This window comes from Homalodisca vitripennis, chromosome 3 (assembly GCF_021130785.1).
Source record: "Homalodisca vitripennis isolate AUS2020 chromosome 3, UT_GWSS_2.1, whole genome shotgun sequence".
In the NCBI taxonomy this organism is placed as follows: Eukaryota; Metazoa; Arthropoda; class Insecta; order Hemiptera; family Cicadellidae; genus Homalodisca; species Homalodisca vitripennis.
The window spans coordinates 131,277,945-131,302,080 of record NC_060209.1 but is presented as its reverse complement, the minus strand read 5'-3'; the positions used below and the strand labels follow the sequence as shown (position 1 = coordinate 131,302,080).

The window sequence follows — 24,136 nt, the reverse complement described above, 5'->3', positions numbered from 1 at the left end:
TTGCCTGTTTAGTTGAATATTTAAAAATCTGGGTGGTTGTCTCAACGACCCTAAATTATATTAAATGTTTATATTGAGAGAACCAGGTCTTTTACTCAACCATTCTTTGTGCCAACGGACCAAAATGTAGCAATGTGTAAGCAACGTGAAAAAGGATCGTAGCGACAACAACCCATTTTCAGTTCAATGGATAAAATATAGTAAGGGGGTCTTGATACAACGACCAACGACCTACTTTTAGCTATTCAGGGGTTCTATTAGTCAACTAGGGTCTATATGTCAACTGCATGCAGTCAGACATTGTGGCGAGATGTTGCCGCGCAGTAGTTATTGTATACGCAGATATATAAATATTTACAGGGGAACATTGAGCTGTGTGGAATACGGCCAACATCTAACGATACTTGCGACTGAATGTCCATGCCCAAGGCCGAGGATCAGCTCGCTATAGCCACAACCTCACCCTGTCAAAGCCTTGATCTGGATCCGCTTGTTATTGTTGTCATTCTCATGGCCCAAGCTATCCAACTTCTTTGGTTGCATTTGTCAAGCATTATCGGGTATACCTCTTGATCTTGTTATTTACAAAAACCGGTTTCATTTACACTTGAAAGTGAAAATCTAAAACATTTTTCATATTTTGTACATAGATCATTGTTACAAAATATATAAACTATTTAAATATCCCCTCCAAAATGATAGCTTTCTCTTACTTTAGCTTACTGATAGCTTTATAAAATGTGCTATAAATTTAAAATAATAGAATATGCTTCTTCATTCTTTCTTTAGGAAGTATACTTTGTAATGTTCAACTAATAATTTAAGGTATAGGCATTTCTATCACGTAAGTTTTGACATACACCGATTTCCATTTGTACCTACTTACTTAATAATTTATTTAATGAATTTTTGCAACCATTCGGATATAAAAATTGTGAAAGTAGCAATATCTATGTATGCATCGATTTATACGGTTTCCTATTTTGTTTTAAAATCTTAGTGTATATGTTGGTAATTGATGGTTCATTCTATAACATAAAATGATAAAATATTTAGCACCTGTTCACGTATTGATGGAATAACAGTAGGGACGCACTTAGAAACATTATCTTATTGAGTGTTATTTATTTTTATTATTATTACCAATAATGTGTCCAAACCGAAGTACGAACTTACCATACACTTACTCAGTAATTACACCACAATTTCAGCAGTATGTCGCAGGTAATTAGCAAAAAACAAAGGTTTGCCGCCAAATATAAACAGACTAAAGACCTTGAAATCGATGTTAAATTCTGAATATTTAAATAATGATTTGTCAACTACCCAATTATCCTTATTTGTGTTAATGGTTTAGTCATGAAACGTATTAAACTAATTGCGCAAGATGTTATTGCAATTAGCTGGTCGGGCCCAATCATAGAATAATGTGTTACAGACCGCAAGATTATTTCCTTATTAGGGTCCTGCTGCATATGACACTTCACTGTCGACATTTGGCAGTGACTCCGGCGCGAACATGACACACTTTCGCACGTAAGTTTGGCATCTCTGGTAATTACTAACGTTATGTAAGTGCCTTCCACGGAGCTGGAGCGCGAACTGTCAATTTGGATAAGATCTGACTGTTTTACAACTCCTGCACATCAAGGTACTAAAATCTTATATGTTAATTTGAAGTACAAATCTGAGTTATGCATCTTTTTCTGAGTTGAAAACTGCTATTTATGTTTGTCTTATTAGTCCGCTACAATTAGTACTGTAGCGTGCACGTTTACGATTAGTTGTACGTTTATTGCATCCAGATGTGTGCGGTTAGCGGTATATTAAAAACCATGGTTTTGGTTCAGGTTTAATTCGTACATGATCACTCTCGGTCTAGCTGCAATGATTAAACAGCAGATATTAATGTGGCCATATGTGTTTTGGACAAAAAGTCAAGTTCAATATGAAAATATATATTTTTAACCCCATCCCAAAGAGAACACTTGCAAAATGTAACTATTCTGAAGTAGTTTTAAAACATTACCACACAATGTGTTTACAGCAATTTATTCGTTATCTTTTAAAATAATTTGAATACCCCTTCCTGTCTTTATCAGCACAAAAAATGAATAAACTATTAAACTTTATATTGCAAGATATACAACATTGAAATCCTTTTTCCTGCAAGAACCTACTATCAAGCATTATTAATCTTTGCGGTTCAACTAAGTATAACCGTTTTGGTCCCACAACTATCATAGATTAGATGAATTTGGAATTTTCCCTTAGTACAATTGGCCAGAATTGTGAAAATAACTGTTTAATGTTCATTTTGGCAAATATTTTAAAACATTTTCTCTGTTTTTGTTGCTATAAATTGTTCTATTTTATAAAACGCACTACCATAATTTTATGAGACAAAAATTATTTCAACGCTTTTCAGAAGTGTATAAAATTATAAACGTTACACTTCAGTATTACATGCACTTCTCGCGAATGGTTGTAGAACATAAGTGAGGATAGTGCCGAACCTTGTGGGACGCCGTGGCCACTGTCCAAATCTGTCACGATTTCGCACCCAAGCTCAGTTGACTAACCCAGGCAGATCTGTAGCATCCACCGGACTAAGTGAGTGAGTGAGTAAATGACGCAAGCGTATCCAGGCCGGTGAAAGTGAGCGCTCGCTCAGTCACTCCGCGTCTGTCGAGCCGTGCGAGCAACATGAACTCCACGTGACTTTGTGTCCGGTGACGAACGTGTTTCTGTGATAAACTCATCCAGGTTAGCCATAGTTAATTTGTTCATATTTTTATTTCTATCATTTCGTGTTTCAACTACTAACATTAAAATACAATTCTACATATTTATATATTATTATTGATTTTGTGGTTGAAGCTCTTTTTATTTATATAGCAGCATTTGAGTTATATTTTTTATGTTATTAACTATAAGAGATACAATTCTAACTTTTCTTATTATTTCTTATTTTGCTTCTAAGTCCTACAATATTATTGCTTTGATTATCATATGGTGTTATGCTTATTTGTGCGCAATCAATGAAATATATACAATGATACGCGTTTTAATGATTTCGTTCACATGATACTTGAAAGTTTTATTTGGAGTTCTAAAATACTATAATGAATCAAGGATTACGTCCAAATATCTCCATGTAAGAGATATACCGAATTCATTTCTTACTAGTATGATTATGATTCGACTTGTTGGGTAGCTCGTTAAAATAAACAAAGAGGATTTATTTTTTTTTGTAATCGTACTGTTCGGTATTCAATCAATTGGAGAACATTAAAAAACAATCAAACGAACCTAAAAAGATTAGTGTTAAAATAACTGACAAACACGTTAAGTGCTAGCCTATTAAGTTGTTGAAAATAGAAAAGAAGTAAACACATGAAAACTGATATTGTAACTGACATTATTAGTCAAATTATTGCTTAACGACTTTTGGTACTAAAACATATTTAACACTGAAAATTTACTTATATTAAAAATAACAAGTAAATTTTCTAAGATGTCGTAGTTGACTGGAATATCAAAACTTATTTATTATTAAGAAGTTGAAAATAGAAAAAAAGTAAACACATGGAAACTGATATAACTGACATTATTAGTCAAATTCTTGTTATACGACTTTTGGTACTAAGACATTTTTAACACTGAAAATTTAATTATATTAAAAATAACAAGTAAATTTTCTAAGACGTCGTAGTTGACTGGAATATCAAAACTTATTTCTAATGTTCAAATCAATTTAACAGTTTCCTTAAACAATTCTAAAATTAAGTATTTTTAACAGTAAAAGGTTCATATTTTACTTCTACTCAGCCTTTGAATACAAGATTCAAGACTTTTTATTTGATTGTAACCCATAAGAAAACTCCGATGTTTTTAGAGCTTTTAAGGTCTCCTTCAGACGATTTGTCATAAAATAAGCATTATGTTGATTTACAATATTATAAAATTACACAGAATCAACAGAACAGAGCTGCACTTGGTAAATATGGCTGTGTCCATCAATATGAATAACTAAGATAATGGCTGAAAATTTCGTTCTTACACTAAAAGAAATCTCTGGAAAAATCAATGTTAATTACGTTGTTTTGATTTTCTATGCAATTGTAACAAGTAAATCTTGGTGGTATTGACATACTTTACTTGTACTTTGGAAATATAGTGTTAACATTGATAAATTATACACATAACTCGTTTAGAGTCCTGTGACATTTTTATGAAACAGGAGTTGAAAGAACTGATTGGTGTTAGTTCTCACCCTTTTTGATTCACCGAAACCCAATATCTACTGTTAGTAGGTAAACGGATCATTTCGCCCTACCTAGATCCCGCAGCTCTGGTTGGTATCTTGTAAACACATTTTAATATATTATATTCCACAATATAATTACTGTAAGAATGTTTTATATGTGTGTATATATATATATATATATATATATATATATATATAATATATATATAATATATATATATAATATATATATATATATATATATATATATATATACATATATTTCGTAATAATAAGTGTGGACACACGATTATAGGGGATTCCAGAAAACCCCAAATACATAAAACCATTTGGAGCGTTGCTAAGGATATTTTCTTAACTAACAGTGGCTTTCCAACGGATATTGACTCTCCGATTATTTATATTTCTCTTTCGTTGTGTGACTGAATTTTGAAAAATACGATGTGTTTTTACAAATAATTCATTTCAGTTGAGACTGAGTCGATACGTACACAGTATCAAGCAGTTATTTACTCTTCTAAAAGTAACTTAAATAATCCAGTTCTTAAGTAGTCTCAAAGTGGACATTATTTGAACGTATTCTGAGTGAGAATTTAAATCATGGTTTTCATTATACACTAAATATTAATTTTGATTACGGGTTATATGAAATTTGGAGAATAACAGCTGTTGGGATAAGAATTTTTATTGGTCCCAAAAATATTCGCGAGAAAGATATGAATAGCTTACTGAGCAGTGTACAGAGCCCTACTTATACAGGTTGTTTCATTTCAAAACTAACCACCATTTGTACCTAAATACTAAATGCCTTGACAAATTTCTGTCTGTTGGAATTTTTATCACTTGTTAGGGGAAACCAGAAGAGAATATGTTCAAAATGAAGGAGCAACCACTTCCCACCTCCCTTAACAAACTCAACATTCTCAAATTGCAACCAATTCATTACGGTACCTTTAATGAAAGCTCATTAAAAATGTAGTAGTTATGAAATATCCTTTAATAAAAAAAATGTAAAATACGTCATTATTTCTGTTCTGAGAAAATCTCATACAGTACTCCATATAATGAATTTTATACCTTTTATATACCCTCATACTTCATCTATTACAAACTAAAATTTCCAATAAAAAAGTACATTTACAGCGTTAGAACTACTACATTACAGTTTAACTGGTTGTAAAACTCTCCTCTATGGCGTAAAGCTCTCCTCAATGACGTAAAGTTGACCAATACGTTGTGACGGATAGATTTATATGAGAACGCACGTATTTATACAACACTCGAGGCGTGATAATAGACGCGCCTTATCCGTTAATCAAAAGTGACACTTTGACTACCTACAGGCACGATGACTAACATCGGAACAGATGTAAATGGTTAGTAGGTAGTGTGTTAGGTGAAAGTCGGTATGACAAAACGGGTAACAACGTGTAACACTTTTATGGTTGTGAAAAGGTTAACAATATAATTAAAATTTGAGCAGAATGAGTGAACTGTGAACGAAACAGAATTGAATACTTTGCAATTACACCATCCCCACATTTTTCTTAATTTTTCCGTGTATTGAATCCAACTCAACTTGACTATTGTTCAGTAGTTCTTTATTCTCTAAACTTTTATAGACATTTCGTGCCTCTAACTTGAATACCCCATGTAAGAATGAACTTTTTTGAATGTACCGTAACTAATTTTGTGACTTAATTTTGGACTACTTTCTTAAGCTTAATACACTGCTGCAAGGTGGTTTCATTTACATTTTTCTCAGGATATTAAGGATAAATGTATTTTAAAACCAGTGTTTCACAAAAGAATTATTTTTGGGGCGAAATATGATTACTTTTGTAAGGTGAATTAGTTTAAATTAATCTAATAATTTAAATAAGAGTTTTATTCCCGTCAAACTAATTATCTATTTCCGTCATTTAATTATTCGTTATTATGTTCAACGAGTAAAAGCAGTTATATAAAAATTATAATAACAGAAAAATGGGTTTCTATTCAATAAATTCAGTACAAAATAATTTTAAAAGTAACATCACGTGGAATAATTTTTATTTTTATTCCATATTTTAAGAACATCGGAATAAACGAAAAAAATAGCTAGTTAATTTTAAACATAAAAACATATTACAAAATCAAAAACTTAATTAGTACTGATTTAGCGAACTTGAAATTTGAAAATATTATTTGTGTCAAAATATAGTATTTGCAACTCAAAATTAATCGATGGTGGTTTCATATCCATATTTAAAGAGGTCTAAAAAAGGTTATTGGAGAATGTTTTAAAACCATTCTGTGTTTTACGAATAAAGTAATTGTACGCTATTAATAAGAAGTGTGACTAAAATACATACACAAATGTAGATATGTAAATAAAATCTTTTTGAACAATTCCGTGTAATTAAAACAGACCCACTATTTTTACTTAATGGCACCATTACCACCAGCTGACTCCATTATATAGTCATAAATTCGTGTGAGTAATTATGTGCCTTGAATATTCTAACTGATGTCAGAAGTTTCCTCGAGCATCGTTGTTTACGTTAATTTTCTATTGTTGATTTGTTATTTAGTTGTCACTTGAATCTATGATTTCAAGCAAAATAAAAATGCAATGCCTGCAGATTTTGACTGTGTCTGTATGAGTAGAGTTTGAATAGAGTAGCTGTGATTAGTATTAAGTTGTTTGAGTTCATTACAATCCACTGTGAAATTTGAAATCAAATTCTTTCTGGCGATATCAGGTTGAAAGTCCACCGCTCTTACAAGTTCGGTTGGGGGGGGGGGCTATTTTCACCCATGCCCACTCGATTTTCTCATAATATGTTCATTTTTTAGTTTTCAGTGTGTGATTCATTGTTGAAGTTCGAGGGAATTGTTTGAAGATAAATGGGGTCCGTGAACAACTTGGAATAGCTGTTATTTTTGTTAGGGCCATTCATATGTATTTATTCGATTATATTTTATTTGTCTTTAAAACAACTTTATTTGGTTGGTTAGAACTCATCCAATATTAAAGTAGTTAAACCCCATTTTTGCCACTTTTTTCCACATTAAAATTTTTCTTTTCACTGCTGTTCTATCCTGTTCTTAAAATAATACACACATTATACTTGTCTAGTTACATTTGTTTTTTTTTACTCCTACGGATTCAAATATATTACAATGGCTGTAATTGTACCTAAATAGTCAAAATTGAATTATACTGCTAAGAGCAGGTTATAGTAAAACGACACTTACGCTATTTTTGTCGTAACATTATAAAACATTGATCATTTTAAAGATACTAATACGCATCTAAATTCTTTTTTCGGTAAGCTTAAAGTTTTTAGAATTAAAATTATTGAGGCTGGTTTTCTGTGTAACCAATAAAAAAGCGTTTTGATTCCTATTAATATTATTTCCTTTAAAATGAGAAATATTTCAACGTGATTCGATTACAATATAAGTGTGCATGTGATTTAACATTGTTCTTACAGTGTTATAATAAAGATGGCCAACAGTGCAGTCGGGTTTGGTAATCATTTACAACTATCTTTTTATTATTTTTTACTGCTTCTTTGAGCGCTTGATTTTCACGAATACAAAAAATAATTATTAGTATTAATAAGGTAAAAATACGTTTGTGTATTTAAACATTCCGGCTTGAACTGTTTCCAAAAGATCGTTTGGGCATGTAGTTTCTGATCGCCTGAGTGTTGAAATCCGAATATCTTGCAATGACGACTTTCAACTAGCTGGTGACATAAAAATATCACCGGGTGCCTCCACATGCTCACAGGCTAATTTAAGAAAAGAAAACACTCGAATATAAACTTAACCTATGGTATATTATTTGTTATAGGATTGTTTCGGTTAATCTGTTACAAATATATTTATTTTAACTTTGACATGATATAAACTTATTAGAGTAATTGTGTCTCACACAGCCTGTTCACACTAGTGGATAATGATAAAAGCTTCGCCTTGAACAGTTCCACACAAAGATATGGTAAAGCAGGAAGAATACATTTAATGGTTAAGTAGAAGGCACGCGATATCACGCAATGTTCAATCATGACACGTCTATTGTATGCTTGTGTCGGCTGACGGTGACAATAAGCAAGGTTGGTCACACTGATTCCAACTGATAACCACTGACCAGTGTTACCAATATGCAACAATGCACGCCAGTTTATGGCAACAACCTCCTACCTGTAGTTCGTTCCAAGTAAGTGTCTCTTTCGTTTTGTCAATGGTTTCGTGTACAACAAAAACGTGTTCACTGCGTATTGAGCTAGTAGTAAATACAGTGCAACAACAGAATGTTTGGCATTGTAGGCGTGATCTCTTTCTAATTATTATAAGGTTGTTACCTGGAGAAGGGAACGCGTTTATTGAAACCCTGACGTGAGGTAAAAAATGGAAACAATTTACAGCTATGGCTTTCCACCTATAGACATAGATTTGGTTTTCGTGTTCTTATAGAGGCTTTAGTTTCAATGCTCCTATTCTTCATAAATATGTAATAACATATCCCGGCTGATTCTCTCTTCAAATACTTAATATAAAGTGTAACTTGTGCACTGACATGAAATCATATTTTTATGTACGCTCAGTATATATAAAGAAATGTTATTAGACCCATCTGTCGGTAATTAGTTAACTAGAAAAATACGGTTTGGTCTCATCACAGCAATAATTTGTACAGAAAACGTGTAATTTTTTAGACCTATACTTTTTACAGTATATTATTGAGGTTGTTGAAACTGGGTACTTACGTAATTGTTTGATTGTTTATGAGGAATCATCAGTTCTAATCCGTAAATTTGAGCCATATGGCTTCTCTGGACAGATTCTTCAGTGTTATCGCTGTTTTCTGGATAGAAGGCTCAAATTCAACCTGATTCAGCTACAAACCTGTGGCATGACCTCTTATCCAGAAACAATGATTCTATGCAGCACTAATGTACGTATGTAGCAGCCAGGAAAAGTGGGTAACGTAAACGTGGTTGAGGACAAAGTCCTGCTGGTACGTCAGCATGCTTTATTGCTGCATTGTTTGGTGAATTCTGCGAAAGCACAGCTCACAAAAATGGTACGCTCATTTGAATATTCATATTATAATAAATTGTGGTCTTTGAAATACCAAGTGACACTAACAGTGATCTTGTGACGATGATTGGAAACAGTAAAATTTGTATTTAGCAGATAGAGAACCCAAAACGACAGGAAGGATTAACCTGAGACCCTCATCCTTACTAGATTATATGTAGCTAAGTATCATTGCTAATACTTTTGAGGATTTTAAGTATCATCAGACTCTGGCCATTTTACTCCCACATTGGCCACACCCAATTGTACCACCACTTTTCCAACACGGATCTTTCCAAAATGTGTAAAGTTTGATTAATTGCTTAAGAATCTGGCAGGATACGCTTTGCTCGTCAATAGAAGCACCTCAATCCTAGATCCTCTTGCTATTGGACCCTTCATCCATTAAAGTCCCGCTTAAGTGAAAGTACCTCGAGGTTCACTCCATAATGATGATATTAAACTATAAACACTTTTACCCCTTATTGTTGGTCGTGGAATTGTGGAAGATGTATTATTTTTAAAAATTCTATTATAATAGTCTTTCGATGCGTATTGACTGGGTATTATTTGCGTTTCTTTGAAAATTATATAATTTTTGGCTATTCAAATGATTAAGTGAAAGTACCTCGAGGTTCACTCCATAATGATGATATTAAACTATAAACACTTTTACCCCTTATTGTTGGTCGTGGAATTGTGGAAGATGTATTATTTTTAAAATTCTATTATAATAGTCTTTCGATGCGTATTGACTGGGTATTATTTGCGTTTCTTTGAAAATTATATAATTTTTGGCTATTCAAATGATTAAGTGAAAGTACCTCGAGGTTCACTCCATAATGATGATATTAAACTATAAACACTTTTACCCCTTATTGTTGGTCGTGGAATTGTGGAAGATGTATTAATTTTTAAAATTCTATTATAATAGTCTTTCGATGCGTATTGACTGGGTATTATTTGCGTTTCTTTGAAAATTATATAATTTTTGGCTATTCAAATGATTAAGTACAAACAAGCTTTCATGTATTTCTTAGTAACCACTAGAAAGTTTTTATCTTTTGGTTGCGCATTAGTATATATTTTTAATTAGATATTTCACTCAGTCATAGAGACTAAACACATGAGGGCTCATAACTGTTTAAAGTTTAATATTTTCCTCATGGACTTAAACCCATTATAGCTGCTTATATCGATGACTTGGGTTCGTAAAAGAGTGTTTTATAACGAATTTGATAACTCTCCGTTTTCTTTAGGCGTACAATTAGAAAGATTACAAAAAGTTTAAACACGAAGCTGATAAATATTGGTGCAATTAAGAATATTCAAGTATCCTTAAAGATTATAATTTAACACTGAGGAATGTCGATTACAAAGCATTAGTTCGATAACATATAACGTTATCAATGTATTCATCACAAGATACATTACATTACCGTCCTTACTTCAAGGTAACTCAAAAATATGAATTTATTTACGCACATGGTATATCAATAAAAATATTCTTTCAATATAAATTCAGTGCGCTTCAATCTAGTATCCAACACATATATTGATATCTCAGTGGAATCTTCCAGGAATATTTCGTCTGATAAACTCACAACCGTAACGTGTCCAAGGCTGCCAACTCAGTACGAGATGGCGTCACGATTGTTAAGAGGAAAAATTGTTTCCATTGTTATCCATTACATTATTTTGACAAATGGTTCCCACCCTTGAGAATAATAACAAAGGCGAGTTTTTCAAATCAAATTGTAGTATAATAATGACTTCTTATGGATGCAATTTTAAATTCTCAACTAAGCGTGAACTTAAAAAAAGTAATATCGCTTCATACATCAGGTATGTTACCTGTGGTAAACATCATAGCGAGGACTTAGGTCTAGATTTGCTTTTGTGTAAATAAATGTTACACTTAAACATCTATCATATTATTGGTACTACAATTTCAGTGCATAAAACCTTCTTGGATTACTCTACGAAACGTGTTATGTTGGATATAAAGTTTGTTTGAATTTGAAATAGAACAGTGTAACAAATTATGAAATTATTTCCTATTAAATGTGTGAGTATAAGCAATAATGGAGGTTTTTGTAATATGACACCTATAATTCTGGTATTTACCATAATAATATATTCTTAGAGATTTTAAGACTTATACTTGGGTTTATTTGTAAGAGAGGGTATCTTTTTTTTGTTCTCTTAGGACAAGAAGCTTATAAATTGCTCGTAGTCCTGTAAGAACCTTTGCGCTGCTTCCGGAGTGACAGGATATTCAGGATGGGTAATGTTAGGGAGTAGTGCCGCCTACTATCGAGATCCATGAGGAAGAATTAGGGCACTACGTCTCAAAGTCATCTCTCGCCGGAAGAGGGGAGGCCAGCTCTGAACCAGCCTCTCCAGTCAAAGCAGGCAGGGGATGGCATACCCTTGTTGAGGTTAGCAAGAACCTCTGATAGTTAGGGAACAAACCCCACCAACTCCAACAGTAATCTCCCAAAGCAAACTAGAGCTATCGAATTGCCCATGAACCCCAGAATCTCAACATTTGCGGGTAGTGATGTGCCGCTCCTGGACATCCATAAGGTTGCCCAGATTGAAGTGACACACCGGTTTTTGCTGTGCCCAGTGGTGGGTTCAACTGGAAGGTATAAACCAGCCACAAGTGATCCCTGCTGGGTGAGGGTATCTTAGAAAAAAACAAAATCTTACTAACGTACAACTTCTCTAAGTAACTTATATGCCTAATTTACAACGTGTATTAGCATTATGCGAGTAACGTATCGTTTAGACTTTACATAACACACTGTAATAAACATAGCATTGAAGAAAACAAGGCTCAGTAGCTTAATTATTGTAATGAAGGCTAGTCGTATAAGTCAAGGCGTGTCCCTACGCAAGGTTAATACGAGTATTATAGCAGTTCTTATCAAGAGACAACGAGCGACGTGACTAGGGTTATGTGCTCTAGGTTGCAGCAGTTACAGTTGTAGGTTGCACCGAGTTGTCGCGCTACCTACGCCACACGGCCGCAGTAGGTTGTAGGTGAAGGTGAGGCGGTACCAGGTATTGGTCCAGAATCAGGACTGATCAACCCAGCGTGGCGAGGTCACCACGAGAAAATGTTGCTCAAGAATGAAACCGACCGAGTTGACAGTGTATATAACAAGTTTCAAAAAAGTCACCTTCGTTTTTATGTATTTTTAAGCAGTGATGTATTGTACATTCCTGCAGTGATGATACCCCATGTACCGCACCGTTCAAATTGTTAGATTCACTGGTCCGTAGAGACAAAAAGGCTAAAATTTAAAACAGAAACAAGTTTCCCAATAAAAAATATACTATGGAACAAAAATTACAATTGACAATATAATAAGTGCACAAAAATATTCCAGAAAACCCGATACAACCGAGTATTGAAGGATCCGTCAGAACGAAACCTTCACCGCACACGTGACACAGAGCACTAGAAAACGTGGTCAAAGAAAAAGACAAACATTACTTAAGTAGTCTTAAGTCCTCCTCCGTAGACTAATGGTTGTAGTTTCGGTTCTCTAAATAAAACATCACGGGTTCAAATCTCAGGGAGGGCCTATAATGTATAGACACGAAACAGTGTATGTACTCTGAAAATAAACCAGTGTACATCGAAGCCAACATAGCTGAAGCTGAGACTTAAAAGAGAGGAAAAAAGTAGTCTTAAACATATGTTGTTCCTAAATATACAATCGGTTTTTTATCAATTTTTTAAGTTTTAATCACATATACTTAATGTTTTAGACCATCGCTCATACTAGTTATTGAGCTTCTATTTTTTAACACTTTATTTCTGGATATTCAAACTTTTTGACTACGTTTTAGTATCCTCTATACAGCATTTTCTTTCTTGTGACTTTGCTTCCTTTCACCTTCAGACCCCAAAATTATCAGAGGTCTCATTGGACAAAGAGCACGAAGCTTCCAAATTGAAGTCGTTAGAACCTTTCTATCAAAATTTATCGCACATTCGTTGTTGGATTGTAGGAATGTATTAAATCTGTCGGGTTCTTCGATACTTCGTTGTATTGGTTTATGTTATCGTGTTCGATGATTTTTACATGCGGGGGCATAGGTGGAAGTTCAAAATTAAGACAGTAGCATAACAAGCCTGCATTAACATCGGATGGTGGTAGCAGTTGTATTGGCTCTTCGTCTTAGGGGTTTAGCTGTTTATCAGTCAATTAATTAGGTATTCTTACCCTCGTAAAATCCAAAAACAACCGATTGTTGTCCAAGGTTACCAATAATCTGATGATGTCAGAAACGTGTTGTGCACACCGTACCTTATTCTGTTTTCTTTCAGTTGTTATATATATATATATATATATATATATATTGGATTAGATTTGCTTAATTCTACATTTCCACATTGAGATGTTTGTTCAGTCATCTGATAATTTGAGCGTTTGTCAACACATATAATTCATTTATTGTTCTGATCGTTAATCCTGATACAATAACTGAACAGTGGTATTACATTAGACCATTACTATTATCACTATTATCAAGCGTATTTCTGTAAAAAAACGTAAAATATACACTGCGTTTTGCGTCCTGTTTTGCCCAATAATTCTTTTTTGTTCTTGTTGTAATATACTACCGGAGTTAAAAGGTAGTGATAGTACCACTTTATTTCCTTGGGTTAAATATTACTTTGTATTTATTACAATTGTTTTAGAGTTAATAATGGTTTCTTCCTAATGATGGTATTATTTTTCAATACGGAACAAATGGTAATTAAATTTATAATATAATAATTATAAAAACATATTCATGGATTCCTTTTTTATCTTCACCCTTAGTTATTCTTCATAAATAACTTTCTAGAGAATGACCAATATTCAGTTTAAGCAAACTATTTTAAAAGAGGAGCAATTTATTTTAAATTTTGTACGAACGCAAAAATTATCGGCCCAGAAAAGCCTGATGGTAGTGCATGTATCAACAGAGAACAATATGTGGATTTCCACTCTAAACAATAATTTTTATTTATCATGTGGAAGAAGTTTCGAGGAAGATATATATTTCTTTAGACTATTGAAGACCCGAAAGGATCGTTTTAAAATTATGTCGTTGGTCAATTATCTATCTCTACGTGGGTTAACTTTTTATACAGAGGTTCTAGAGACTTGAAAAGGATTCCTCCTGGCTCAAGGAAGAATAATTTTGGTTGTGGGATCTAAGGATAGTCCGTTCTTTTATCTGTCTGTCCGTCAATGCAATAATTCTTGATAGAAAATTCCTAGGGACTTGAAACCTAGTACATATTATAACCTTATCACTTGGTACAAAGAAAACCACTATTGATTTTGGAATAAAATCCTAAAGGAGTTCTTATGTCTGACAACTATTTCATTATTACGTTCTGTCGGTACTCCGTTAAACCAATTTATTTCTTTTCTGGTGTTGACTTAATCTACAAGGGTTACATACTTATGCCATCTCGTTATCATGATAAGAAACACGGCATTTTCCAATGCTTTTCATTCTTGGAAATCTATATGTAACAAAACTCTTTAAACCTAATGATAAACATTTTTAATTGGCAGTTAATTAGATTTACACCTTTTTACGAGTAGTGAGAATGAACTCGTATTTCAGTTATTGATAAATCGTGTGTTGGCGTACTCTGTGGTGGCTTTGACAGTTTTTTATGCAGGAAAATTTAATTTCCTCCTGCTTAGCTTTTTTCTGCCACCTCTTACACAAGACGCTCGGGTGGCCACGGTGACTATGCAGATACGGCTCGTGCGGCCAGCGACACATAAACGTGCGCGGTTCGCTTGACGAGCGCGACGTGGCGAGGAAGTAGAAGTGGTTAACTTACTTTCACTGATGCATTGTTGTGCTGTATCAGGTCTGCCAATTTATAAACCTGAATATCCCGGTGGCATTCCGATGACGTGATGTAACTAACCCAGTGCACGTTCGATGTTACTAAGTTTGTACAGTAGCTGAATGGAAATTACTATCACGTAGTGGTTAGCAATACTTAAGTGGTCGCTTAACCTTAACATTGGAATTGGAAAGAAAGAGGCCTACTTAGACTGGTAATTATTTATCGTTGAGTTAAATTTTTTTGCAGTATTTAATTTGGATTTTAAAATATTCTTTTATCACTGTTCTTAAAGATTACTCTGACTAAAATATTCCTCAGCATTTACATTATTTCTGCCTTTAATTTTATCATAATTAATTGTTATCATAAAGGCAGAGCTATAAAAGTTATTAATTGTAAGATTCTATTAAAAATTACTTTAAACCGTACAGCGAAAAAGATAGTTAGTGTTTGACACTGAGAGGTTGAGTAGAGAAAACTTTTGATCCAAGTACAGTATTTATATATCGTTTACTTCAGACACATACAGATGTATTGATGATGCGCTACATCGACTATAACATATTCACTTCAGTACTTAACAAGAAAATGTACGGCTTTTATTTAAACAGATGTTACTGAAATCTCAGACACTAAAAAACTATATATGATTTCATTTTACAACAAGTTAAGTTACCTCCTAGTAGTCCCTTAAAAGCAATTAATTGTGCTCTCTAATTTCAGAGTTTCAGATGTTTGGTATTGAAATAACTGTAATCACAATGACTAAGAATAATGGCATTTATCTCATGGTAAACGTTTTAAAGGATTTTAAAGGAAGATAAAAATTCAAAACAGCCTCATACTTTTGAGCTCTGAAACACTAACCTTAAGACTGAGCATATTCTAATATTGGAATGGCATCATTTTGTGGACATGATTATTTTCACTGAGAGTCACTTATCTCCGGAATGTTTGGGTGCCCTATACCCACGTGTCGTGTTGCATACAAAATTTCGTCTGCAGGCAATTTTATTCTAGAGATATCCTTCGGGTATACAGATAGACAATACCACACAGACAGAAAACAAAATCAAACAGAAAAGAAATTTGCACATTACTCCAGCAGACCAAAGAAACATTGTGTCAGTCTACTGAGAGTTAGGCTTTAATGACACTCACCAAAAGTTCACGGCTGGACATACACCATTATAGAACTCATTCTTGTCTATGTAAAAAATGTTTCATGCAAATATTCTACAAATTAATGTTTCTCGAGATATCTTGCCATATAGCGATGTACATTGATATATTTACATTTTTGTTTATTAAGTTGGGTTTAACAAGATTCTTTAAATAATAAAAGTCTACTCACCAAGTCACCAAAAGATGATGTGTAATGGTTTGGGATAGTTATGCTACATGTATTTATGTATCAAATGACGAAATCTCACGATTGTACTCAGTTTTTAAAAATTTTCTTATTCTGCTATTTTCTCATTGTCATTATAGTTAACCTCAAGACCACATGTACCATCTTCGAACTCGGTGTTGCTTATCCAAAACAAAGCTGCATGCTATATTTCAAGTCTACAAGTCAACTCGTTTTCTAATATCGTGCGGAATGACAGACAGAAATGAAATATTTCCATTCACTCGAGTGACAGATTTAGCTAACGCTCAGCCAACGAAAATTACGTTGATAACTAAATGCTTGTCTATTTTTATAACATTGAAACGAGAAGTATTACATGAGTTTACATTACACTACAAAAGGATTCTCTGAATCGCAATACTATTTTATTTCTCTACTACAATAATCTTTTCTCTTGAACTAGTCTTTTACCTTAGTACCCCTTAAATGTAGTGTTCCCATGCTATGACGTCGGTAGTAATTTCATTTAATGTAACAATTGTCTTCTACTTCTAATTGGCTGTTCGCGGTGTACGTATCCAAGGAGCTATTGTGACAATAACGCTGCTATTCAATCATGCTCTTGAGGCTGGTTGGTAATAACACTCGGCCGGACTTGTTCAGCGACGTCGAATGGCTCACTAATGGCCCCAAATGGTTATTGTGTAAAGTATCGTGCCACTTGTGTGAATGCAAATTGCATATCTGCAGAATGTCGACGGCGTGAATGTCGAACTGCTGCTAAATTGTGGGCCTTGAGACGTGTCATTAATCAAATCGACGAGCCCTGACGACGACCGCTGTCTGAACACGACAAGCCGGAACCTCGCCGGTACGGACCACGGGGGCCGTTGTTCGTAGATACGGCCTTGGCATTGGTTGGCATTACGCCTGCGCCTCGCAGCACCTGTGGCGGATTTGTTCCCGTCTCCGGGAGGTAATGACTCGTCCCATCCTGCGTGAAATCATGAATTTGCGTGCTTTCACGTCTGTTGACAATCACGTGACTTGTGAGGAAAGTTAATAGAAACTGCACGAATGTCTTCCGTGGCAGAGATACCATTCCAGCGGGCTAAGTCACGTGACTGACATCATCCAAGACACCCTCGTAATTAATGTTGTTGCATTATTCATTTCAGCCATTATTTTTACTTACTCCTCAATTTTCTGCAACTAATTTCGTTTCCATACTGGAAAACATTTAACTCTCTATACATTCCTTTGGAAACTTAAGTTAAGTCCGTTGTGTCAATAATCAGTGTTTTTACCACTCAAGTAGTTAATTAGTAGTTAGTAGTAGTTAATTAGTGTAGGAAAGTGTAAATGTAAATACAGATTAGTAGCCGAAATTAAGTGATAGTGGCATGTAGTGAAAGTCACTGGCCAGTCTGTTAGTACAATAATTAGAACGGAACCGTTTCCGGTCGTTCTAAATCTAATCAGTAAATCTGACAGTTGTCGACTGATCCAAGGCTGTCAACAGAATTGTCTCAGGGAATGTAAATATAATTTTCAGTCAAACACTTACTAGATTTTTATTTAATTATGAATGCTACATAAATACACATTTATGCGTAGCTGTAGTGGGAAGCGTTGATTCAATTGTGCAGCTGATGAGACAACTAGAACACCTTACATCTAGATTACAATTTTGTAGTTTAGATGTATCTAATGACGAAACGATTAGGACACTAGGAGGAGGGTGAACTGGAGCTAAACTTAACATTCACACAAATTTAAAGGTGCATTAAAATCTGAAGTAAATTTAGGTTAATCTGTACAGTTTATTTTATACAGTACCTCTACAATACATCGAGATAATTTTTGATATTGATAAGAAAAGTACTATGCATAAAATGAATAATGTTTTTACTTCAATCGTTGAAGTATCATAAATATAATTTCACAACTGTTAAAGATTTTTAAATGTTAACTCATTATCCCACGTAGAAACAGAAGAAGTATTTTTCAGCAATAACAAATATATATATATATATATATATATATATATATATATATATATATATATATATATATATTATTCAGCATAGAAGCATTCGTAAGCAAGGGAGGTTACAATTATACAATATAAACATTGCATACAATTTTCACCTCCACGGATTACGAATGCTTTTATGCTGAATATCTAAGTATTGTGTTTTTCATAATTACTCGTCAATGTCAAATTTGTTATTTGGTCTTTCCTAAATAATTACGGCTAAAACTAATGTGTTCACAAACGCAAAAATTTCATTATTTAAGTGGAAGCTATTCACGTACATTTAAAATGTAAATGTAAAATGTAAATTAAGGTAATAAAATTTATGACAGAGAATAGATATTCAATGAAGCATGAACATCAACTGAAATTATTATACAGTACCATGAACTTTAAACAAGCACATTATATAAACGATCAACTAACCTACTATATATATCCAAATGTTATATATTTCAAGTACATTTTTAAATAAACTAGGAAAGAACATATGCACAATTATTTTATTCGCACACAAACAATATCCATTCCCCCCCCCCCCCGGTCAGGCTACGTCATACCTGTCTCACTTAAACACACAATTGCACATTCTTGTTTCCTAAGTCAAGTACATATAATTTATATGCAATATAAACCTTAAGTTATCTTTAAACATGAGTATTTCTGCAAACATTGTATCCGCAAACACAAATAATATCTCCCCCTCCCCCCCCCCCCGGGCAGGCCTGCACCATACCTGCCTCACTCAACACACAATTGCACAATTTCGCCTTGTCTGTATCATACCTGTCTCGGTTATACAAACATACACATTCCATTGCTAAATTCACACACGCGACTCTATTGTTATTTAATATTAATATTCAAACATGTCTTTACTTTGTAATTGCATTGTTAGGAACAGTATAGAACTTTTCCAGAAAAAAATCAGTTATTTGGGTAGGAAGATACACCATAAGCTAATGAATCACTCCTATATTTCTATTAAAGTATCTATGATATCTAAATTTTGGGTTTTATTCAATAATTCTCATGTTTTGTAACATATAAAACGAGTATAATTTTGAACATAAAAATATATTTTTAATTAAAATGGTAAAATATATTCTTTATTTATAAAAAACCCACGTGCCTATTTTTTCTAAACTAATGTAAGAACAATCCTTTGAAGGGTATTTGGACTCTGAATTTCTTTATTTATCTTAATGCATATAACAATATAAGCTACGCATATACTATAAAACTAAAAAATTTTTTAAAAACATGATATTATACTACAATTTAATTGTTCGTCTATTACAATTTGTTCATATACATTAGAAAATAAGAAAAAGCAACAGGAATTTCCCAGAAGTGAACAATTTATTTAACAATAATGTCCGTATTTTCATGAAACCATCGGTTTGAGGAGATAGCCGCATAACCACAGCCATCAGAATTACAAACTACGGGGACTCTGATTACACGCCGCTTACTGTAACCACAGGGCGAGAGAGAGGCATGCCATTTTACCGGTTGCATCCATTGTTGCTGGGTAATTTCCCGGCATGGGCCCAGTGACATCACCGATCTTATCACAATGCCTCATCATTGCTATTGGCTCGGGGATTCATCGCAGGTTCGTTTATCAGTGATGACTGATTAGTGCTGGACCAAGGTGAACGGAAGGTCAAGGTTGGGTCTGCAGGGTCTGTGATCTCAGACCATTGCTAATGGACCTGTTTGTGTGGTTTCAATAATCAGCTGTTTCCTGTAAGGAAGACAAATTACTCGTAAACCAGATTCAGTTTGCAATACGCAAGTGAACATTGATAGTCTTCGTAGAAATACTCGTAACGCAATATATGTTGCTTGACTACACATGTGCTCAATGATAAATAATACTTTAGCTTTATTTAAAATTGATATTCCAAGAAAATACTATATGCTACTAAAGGGTATATGCAAGTTTTACAATTAGGAAATGCGCTTCTACAGAATGTGCTTTATCTTTTCCGGTACAATGGAAGAAAGATAGAATTCATGTGAGGCTATCTTTTAGAAGTATTAAAGTGAAAATGCGTTATAAGTTTTGAAGGATAATCTGTTTAACACCATGGATTGACTACTTCAAATAATGTATGCTTCTTTTGTACTATAAAAAGTACGAGTTTATTAGTTATCTCATTATAGTTGTTATTTGACGACAACTAATAATCGCATGGTATGACTCTATCAGTACAGCTGGGTCTGATTGAGTTGCACCGCGCGATCAGCGCCACAACGTGAATGTGCTCACACAGCGCCACAACTCATAGCGCCACAGATTTGGCCGGAGTGCTCACAGCGCCAACACAACCGAATACATAATCGGGTCCATGTTCACAGCGCCACAGCTCACAGCGCCACAGCTCATAGCGCCACAGATTTGGCCGGAGTGCTCACAGCGCCAACACAACCGAATAAATAATCGGATCCATGCTCACAGCGCCACAGCTCATAGCGCCACAGTTCATAGCGCCACACATTTGTTGTGGCGCTGTGAGCTGTGGCGCTATGAGCTGTGGCGCTATGAGGCCGCACCATCTTATCAGATGGAGGGTTAATCAGATTTGTAGATTAAACCCTTGTTTTGTCACAAGACAAACAGCTGACCATGTGCTTTCAAAGTAAGTACACCTCATCTAGTACATACTATGACTACTCCATTACTGACTTTATTAATGTTGTTGAGTGCAAATGACGATAGTATTGAGACATTATGTTGTGTAAACGAATTTAATGTCTCATTCGGTTTGCCTTGGTGCACAAAACATAGATGTTATCTGATGTACAAAATAATCATAGTGAACTTCGACCTCTAATGAAAGTAATAGCTCCGTTACAGTTACCATTCACATTTAATGTTGAAACAGCCTTGCAAAAACCAGTTTCACCTCCAAGCACTATAAATTGCCAGCCTAGCCTAGTTATTATGCTTGCAGGACCCTGGGAGGGGCGAGGAGAAGGACGTTCGATTCTACTCTGCGATAAACATTTAAGCGATTATAATACTGATTCGGTCTAATTGGACTTTGATACTGAACTGTTCTTTAAGATTTATAAAATTGTATATATTACTTTACATTACTCAAATAATGAGAAATGCTTTAAAAAGTAATCTGTTAATTTAAGTTTTAATTAAGTTAAGTTTAACTTTGTTTGAATTTTTTCTACATATTAAGCTCGATAAATTTTATTTTTAATTATTACTTAGTGTATATATATATATATATATGTATATATATATATATATATATATATATATATATATATATATATATATATATATAGTATATATATATATATATTTGATAATTTTTAAGCATTTATTTTAATTTGAAATGTGTTATTAGTTAAGATCATTCAATGTACATATATCTGTATATTATGTGAGGTTGAGTGGTACAGAGGGCTAAATAGCCCTAACTCCGCCTCTTAAATAAAGGCATATTTCATTTAATTTCATTTCATTCCAAATACAATTTGTAAAGTTTTCATGTCCTTTATGAACCTATTAGTTGGCGTTATTAGGGGGAATTGTGGTTAAACAATGAAACCACCTATTAAATCTAGAAGAGTTGAAAATTCGTAGGAGTACAAAATTATAAATATAAAATATCCCCTAACCTATGAAATACTACGTAAGAGAGAAAATGTCTTAATAACACAAACTATAATACGTGTATAGCCTATATTTATTATGCCAAGCCATTAAGTTCTCGAGGCCGAAAGAGCATTACAAATTTTGTAACGTACGGTTCGTTACGTAAATGTAGACAGTTATGTAAAAGTAGGTGGAGGAAGTAGAACTGGTCTGTCGGACAACCTTAGAGTGCGGAGCGGAGGCTGTTAAAGTGAGCGGGATCCTTGTGACACCCACAAGTATACTGGACAGACTGGAGGATGACGTCACACATGGTCAGGGCGTTATCTCGGGTAATGAGAACACTGAGTAATTTCCTAGCTTATCTAAATACCCAGTAGGGATCACTTCTGGCTGGATTATACCTTCCAGTTGAATCCACCACAGGCCACAGCAAAAACCGATGTGTCCCTTAAATGTGGGTAACCTTATGGATTTCCAGGAGCGGCACGTCACTAACCGCAAATGTCGAGATTCTGGGGTTCATGGGTAATTCGATAGGTTTAGTCTACTGTGGGAGATGACGGTTGGAGTTGGTGGGGTTTGTTCCCTAACCTCAGAGGTTCTTGCTAGCCTCACCAAGGGTATGCCACCCCCTGCCTACTTTGACTGGAGAGGCTGGTTCAGATTTGGCCTGCCTTTTTTCTCGGGGAGACATGACTTTGAGATGTAGTGCCCTAATTCTTCCTCATGGATCTCGATAGGAGGCGGTCCCTACTACCTAATCTTACCCATTCTGAATATCCTGTCACTCCGGAAGCAGCGCAAAGGTTCTTACAGGACGAAGTGCAATTTATAAGCTTATTAACAAAAAATATTAAAAAAATATCTAAATCTGTGTGACTTTTCAAAAATTGTGAATTTTTTCGTTAATATAAAATATCATCCTTTTGAATTCACGTTTTCCACCCATTTGAGATATATTGGAGTTTAAATTTCCTCCAGGGGAAGTTTAAGTTAGTTAAGTCAATCAAGTAAATTTTCCTGTTTTATTGCTATAACAAACGATCAGGAGTGCAATTAACAAAAGGAATCGCCAAGGTTGATGGGGAAGCCCGTGTTTATTGTCCCGGATGTAAAAATTATGGATAATGAGGACCTCAAGGATGAATTGGAGTCGAAGCAGACCACTGCTTGCACCATATCGAGTACTTCCTCTACAAGAACGCCCTTTGAATTTCAGAGTATTGAAAGGTGTAATACGAGGCGATATGTAAAATAGAATAACGACACGGTAGTCAGTCGCGAGCCTAATCAATAGATAGGCCGTGATATAAACATTTTCCACGCGTATTCTCACACGTCACGTGCCGAAATCCGTGGCACGCTTGGTCAGCCTAGTGTGACACATCGGTAATAGAGCCGGGGCGACCGCTGGCTGCTCCGCCCGGTGTCGTAACTGACACAGCCCGTCTCAAGGCTGCCCGACAGCCTTGGTCCTTAATCCCAGGGCGCCAATCTCAGCATCTGACCACTGTGATCCTTGGTGGTGGGTAAACCTTCCGATTTTACCGAGAAGTCGTCGCTTGTGTTACTAGCTAAAGCAGCAGTTTCTAGCTAAAGTGGAGCGCGGCCGCGATCCACTTTTAAACGATAGTTAAGAATAAAGTCGCAGCATTTCTCGTTCCTAATAATTCCTGTAAAGATCATTTTCAGTAATAAATGTTTAAGTAATCTACCTGTTTGTAATAGGTACAGTCCAAGTTTTGAAAAATTCTCAATACAAATGTGTCCTCAAATCATCAGTCTATACGAATTTCTTGTAATATATTGCGTGAAAACAAAAATGTTATCTTTGCGCACTACATGTATTTATTGGTGATGCAATAAAAAGATTTATTTTCGTATAATAATGT

The 24,136-nt window shown here is 34.4% G+C and overlaps 1 protein-coding gene across 4 annotated transcripts in view; it reads left to right on the top strand.

Annotated features, from left to right (window-relative positions):
• Positions 1-1,471: 1,471 nt before the first annotated feature.
• LOC124357508 (alpha-N-acetylgalactosaminidase) overlaps positions 1,472-24,136 on the top strand; it is a 63,612-nt gene continuing 40,947 nt past the window's right edge. The window contains exon 1 of one of the 4 annotated variants that reach the window (XM_046809376.1): positions 1,472-1,536. In XM_046809376.1, coding sequence (XP_046665332.1) covers positions 1,520-1,536 — 17 coding nt within the window. In that variant the 5' untranslated portion in view covers positions 1,472-1,519. The other 3 variants (XM_046809378.1, XM_046809377.1, XM_046809374.1) reach the window with 3 other exon arrangements.